The 5,674-nt window shown below is 34.0% G+C and overlaps 1 protein-coding gene across 1 annotated transcript; it reads left to right on the plus strand.

Annotated features, from left to right (window-relative positions):
- Positions 1-885: 885 nt before the first annotated feature.
- Positions 886-4,246, plus strand: LOC142613983 (gamma-glutamylcyclotransferase 2-1-like). The gene is made up of 9 exons (XM_075786510.1): positions 886-1,108; positions 2,149-2,270; positions 2,384-2,460; positions 2,601-2,657; positions 2,857-2,913; positions 3,058-3,098; positions 3,314-3,385; positions 3,505-3,584; positions 3,695-4,246. Exons 2-9 carry the CDS (start codon positions 2,162-2,164, stop codon positions 3,907-3,909), a joined length of 708 nt encoding a protein of 235 aa, XP_075642625.1. The 5' UTR covers positions 886-1,108; positions 2,149-2,161; the 3' UTR covers positions 3,910-4,246.
- The last annotated feature ends 1,428 nt before the right edge of the window (positions 4,247-5,674 follow it).

Raw genomic sequence — 5,674 nt, forward strand, 5'->3', positions numbered from 1 at the left:
GGTGGAAAGAAATGGAAAATGTTACTAAGACAGGTAAGATTCTCTTTGCTGATAATAGTTATATAACTCAACTATCACGTAATGAAAAAAAAAAAAAAAAAAAACAGCTAAACAAATTAAGAATATGATAAATTAAGAATAGGACGAGGTCTTCTTTGGTTTCCTCTTAATATATTCTTATTTATGAATTGAAAATTAAGAATATTCTTATTCATAAAAAGACAATTTAGAAATGGTGATGTATTTGTATAAGATTATGGATCAAACACTCAATTCCCTTATTGTAAGGGAAAAAAAGTACTCAAATCTAATAATAGGCTAATTTATGTTTGATAAGTCAATTTAATAAGTACCATCTTTTTATTTGAGATAGCTTTAACATATGATGTCCATTTTTTACGATAACTTTTTATCATCATACCAAAACACCAATCAGTTTTTGGTATAGGCGGGATTGAACCTCAATTCTCTAATAAGTACCAACTAAATTGCAAGACACATACTATCTTTAATAAATTGAAAAAAAAATAGTCATAAATATAATAAAAAGGATTTTGTAACCTGTTAGAGCATTCATTTAGAAAATATTTTTAGAAATATTTTATAGAAAAAGAAATAAATATCTTATTTATATTTTTCATAAAATCGTTTTAACATTTTTCCTAAAATAATTCGAGGTCCTTAAAAATAAAAATAAAAACAATATATACTTAAATGAATTTAATTTTTTTTAAAAAAAACATAAACATTAATTTGGCATACATATAGAGATATATACCTAAAGACAATACATCATCCATTCGAGTCACGTGCATTACTTCCTACGACTTGGCCATGGGCTTGAGCTTCCTATAAATGCTCTACTTTCTCCTCTCCGCTCTCCTTCGAGAAACAATCAAACGCAAAGACACAGAGATAGAGAGTTAGAGAGAGAAACAAAGAGATTGAGAGAGAGAGACCCTAATCGCTGAAAGTTAAGCCCGGCTTTCTGGTTTCTCTCTCTCTTTGCCACCATAAAGCAACGAGAAATCTGAAAATCTAACGACTTTCTCTCTCTCTCTAGAGTTTTCTCGGGAAAAAAAAAAAAAAGAATTCCAAGATCTTCTTTGTAAGAACCGATTCCCTTTGATTTTTTATTAATATATATTTTTTGTTTTGATTAATTAGTGTAATGTGGGTTTTACTTTTGATGCGTTGAACAATGCTGGTGACTTTCTATTTTTGTGTGTGTGTTTTTTTATATATATATATATAAGTTGAATTGTGGTTATGCATTGTGGTTTGAGCTTTCTGTTTGGTTGATGAGAAAAAAACGTAGAAGGAAAAAAAAAAATTTAATTTTAGCCCTCTTTATATGTCATTATTTTGATTTCAAGATAATGGAAAACTCAACTCCTAGAAATTTGGGATTTTGTCTATTTTTTGCCTCTTAATTTGTTTCATTAGAATGAAGTCAATGGGTGAATAGTCATATTGTTCCAGAATTAGAACATAAGTAAGAAAAGAAAGAAATTGTTGACTAATTTAACTTGTTCAATGCTTTTGTGGAATTCACTTAGGTTTAGATCTATTTTTTTCGGGAATGTACACAAAATAGGTTAGAGAGTCAAAGGTGTTAGGGAAAGGGTGCAAGAAATAATGGTCAATACTTAACATTCAATCTGATGGGTTTTTGGGAATATATTCTGAAATTAAGGGGATAAGTAAGATAAAAGTTGTGATTTAACCCCACTTGGTGCTAGTGTAACTTAGTAATTAAAAGAAAATAAAAGGTTTAGTGTTTCAATGTTTTTACAAACTTGTATTATGCTACCATATAAACGAGTCCATTTAAATTACTGGTCAAACCCTAGGAAGCACGGACACAGATACTTCAACCTAAATGAAGTGTTCGTGCTTCTTAAGTCAAAACTTCTATGTATTTTTTTAGTATTTGATTGATCAAGTTTCGGGCGGTTTTGTGTTTGTATGGTGGCAACTGCTGATTTGAGTTTTGGTTCAACCCCGTAAACAATGTTGAACTTAACAAAGCAAGCTAATAACGCCTAACCAGCTTAAAGCTGCACAAACTAATAAATCACAACCCATTTGCTTGAAAAAGCAGTTATTTGCTTAAATGTGAACCTGAGGATAATTTTCTTTTGGCAGGTGTTACACAACTATGGTGTTTTGGATTTTTGGCTATGGTTCACTGGTATGGAACCCAGGATTTGAATACGATGAGAAGGTGACAGGCTACATTAAGGACTACAGGCGTGTATTTGATCTTGGTAAAGATTTATCAGTACAAGTACTTGTTACACATTATGCATTATCAGTCTTAATCATATTCCTGAGCATTTAATTATAATTGCTTATACATATTTCATTTCTTCTGTCTCAGCATGCTTTGATCACAGAGGCACACCTGAACATCCGGCGCGCACTTGCACGTTGGAACAGAAAGAAGGAGCCATATGCGTAAGTAGAAGATCTTAATACTAATTATCTTGTATGCTACTTATCTATGGTAATTGTGAGGCCACAGGTGATGAATCATTCCCTTCAATTAAGATTTGGATTATGTCAATTGATTTTTAACTCTTAAATTATTCTTTCAGTGGGGTGCTGCTTATCGTGTTGAGGGAGACCCTGAAAGGGAACGATTAGCAATGGAGGTAATATTATATATTAATTCTAATTTAGCTTGTTTAGATGGGGAGTGCTAGGTATACTTGCTTTGTAGATAAAAAGTAGTACTTTTGACAAAAATGTAAATTGCTTTTTATTTTTTATAACTAGGAATTCCTTTCCACAGAGTTGGCTTGCAATTGTTATTTTGTTTTATTAGTAAACTAAAGAATCTTTTAAATGCAGTATTTGGAACGGAGGGAATGTGAATATGATCAAAAGACACTTGTAAACTTCTACAAGGTAAGATTTTGATGTGATTTACGTCTCTTGGCTAGAGTTGTTATTGTCATCTTTTTTTGTTTTCCATGCCTATTTGTTTTGTTCATTCTTGTTTTTTTTTTTTTTTTTTTCTTATTTCCTATATGTGTGCCTTCTTCACTACAGGAAGAAGATTCCTTGCAGCCTGCTTTAACAGGGGTTATAGTGTAAGTTGTCTTGTTATGTGCTTTAATTGTCATATCTTTCTTTTGTGGGAAAAAATATTAATGGATGGAATCTGCAATGGTTTTCTTTATCAATCCAAAAAAAAAAATGGTTTCTCTTTCTCTACCTTTAAATGATATAATGACATCATATGGTGCATTTAGATATGGTACGTTTAGTGGAATATCCTAACAGAACCTTTCTTTTATTTTTGCAGTTTCACATCCACTCTAGACAAAGAATCAAACAAGTATTATCTTGGACCTGCACCATTGGAGGAAATGGCCAGGTAAAGTAATTATTAAATTTTTTTTTTCTTCCTTTTCATCATCGCCTAATTCGGTTCTTCTACCCCTCATTTTGTGAAAATTTCTTCCTCGAGCTGATTTCTTTTGTGCTTTTGGTCAGGCAAATTGCAACTGCTGATGGGCCATGCGGAAACAATAGAGACTATCTTTTCCTGTTAGAGAAGGCCCTGTCTCAAATTGGTGAGTTTTTAACCCAACATGAAATATCATAATACATTCAGACTTTCCTTCTGTTGAACATAGAGACCTGGTTTAAACTTTGACAGAGTTTGTGGAACATATGTGAACAGGCCATGAGGAAGACATGGTGATCGAGCTTGCGAACGAGGTGAGGAAGGTACTTGATGAAGGAATTCTGAAGGAGAGGAAGTTGGTACTTGAAATTGAAGGAATTCCGAAGGAGAGGAAGTTGGTTGGGCCACCCCACATCCCACACAACAAGTCCCATATGCCCACCCTTCAACTGCATCCACTTCCAGAAGCCATTGCCATGGACTCCTCCTAGCCAGAGAAAGATACCAACTAAAGGATTTGCACAAGCTTCAGGAGTCTGCTAACCCATTTATTACCTTATTTTGGCGCTTATTTATTCTTTTCCTACAACAGGGCAGTTTTTTTAGCAGTTTTTTTGCCTTTCAAAACTTCTACACGGCAGTTAGTCATTCCTTTTTTGGAGGTCAATAATCTTTGCTTAGCTTAGCTTTGAGGCGCTGCAAGAAAGTGGTAACTGGAGTTGAAATGAGTGCCTAACAATTTTCATACGAAATACAGAATGTAGAAGACGATGATGATGCTAATTTCATTTTCCAACGAAGAGAAATCAATTTTTACTTCATGCTAAATACAGTATATGGTGTGTATGTGTTGTGGTGACAAATATGCCTTCATTTTTATTGCTTAGTTTATTTTTGATAATTTGATTATGAATGTCATTCAAGATGATAATTGGATCAGTTTTGACACTAAATCAACAATCAAAATTGAAACTCAGATGCAGATCAAAACCCATAACCTAGAAGCAAATTGTTCCGTGTTATGAATTTTCCTAATTTTACTTTGATGTGCCAATCTTTATTACCACGATAATTCTGGAAGGGGATGATCACATCAAGCTAACTGTTGAGGTTCTGATTCATTCTGAGTCTTTTTTGAAGTTGACACCGGTGGTTGCATCACTCAAATCTTAAAAGTTAAACTGAGTTTGGAATTGGTACAGAATTGCATGCTTACAAATCTTAATGATCCTAACCTTATTAGGCAAGAGAGGGAGAGCCCTTATATGTACCAAGGCAGCAGAGAGATTTTTTAGGCAGAAAGAAGGAATCAGATGCCACAATTTGGGGGATCATGATACCTCATTTTTTAAAATAAATTTGTGTCCATTACAAAAGCAAGGAATACCATTAGATGCCTTTTATTATTACAATCAAGGGCATAAGGTAGAAGATCCCGCTCTACTCTAGGAGATGGCTATTAAATTCAATGAATAACTTCTTGGAACCTCTCACAGTAGTTTCAGTATAGATGATTCTGTACTAGTTGCTCAATTACTTCGTCGAAAGATTATTCTGGAGCAAAAGAGGGTCATGCAGGCAAAATAACTGCCGAGGAAATACAAGAATTTATTTTCAATCTAGATGGAGATAAAGCTCCAGGGCCAGATAGCTTTACTGCTCAACTTTTTTTAAGAAATCTTGGAGTATATAGTTCATCAAGAAGTTATTGCAGCAGTTAAGTCTATATGTCTGGTAAGCTACAGGGAGAAGCAAATGAACTGTTAGCTCAGGAAGTTATGGAAGTATCATAAAGAAAAAGGCCCTGCTAGGTGTACTTCAAAAATTGACCTTATGAAGGCTTATGATTTTGTTGTTGGAGTAGCTGATCAGTTTGTTTCATTGGTTAGGGAATGAGTACTACTCCAAAGTTCTCTGTCTCCTTTAATGGGAGTTTGGTGGGCTATATCAAGGGGAAAAGGGGTTTTATGCAAGGCGATCATCTATCCCCATATCAATTTTTATTAGCTATGGAGGTGTTTTCCAAGCCGATGCAGCAGATGGTGAGTAATTCAGCAAGTTCAAATTTCGTCCTAAATGTGCAGATTTGAAATTAACCCATCTCTGCTTTGCTGATGATCTGATGGTTTTTTTGGGGGCTGATGTTCAATCCCTTGGATTAATCCAAGATGTATTACAATCCTTCAAGAAGCTTTCAAGGCTGAGTGCCAAATTCATTGGAAAATGAGTCTAGCTGCTGTTCCTTTACTTTGAAGC

This window comes from Castanea sativa, chromosome 10, assembly GCF_040712315.1.
Source record: "Castanea sativa cultivar Marrone di Chiusa Pesio chromosome 10, ASM4071231v1".
Lineage (NCBI taxonomy): Eukaryota > Viridiplantae > Streptophyta > Magnoliopsida > Fagales > Fagaceae > Castanea > Castanea sativa.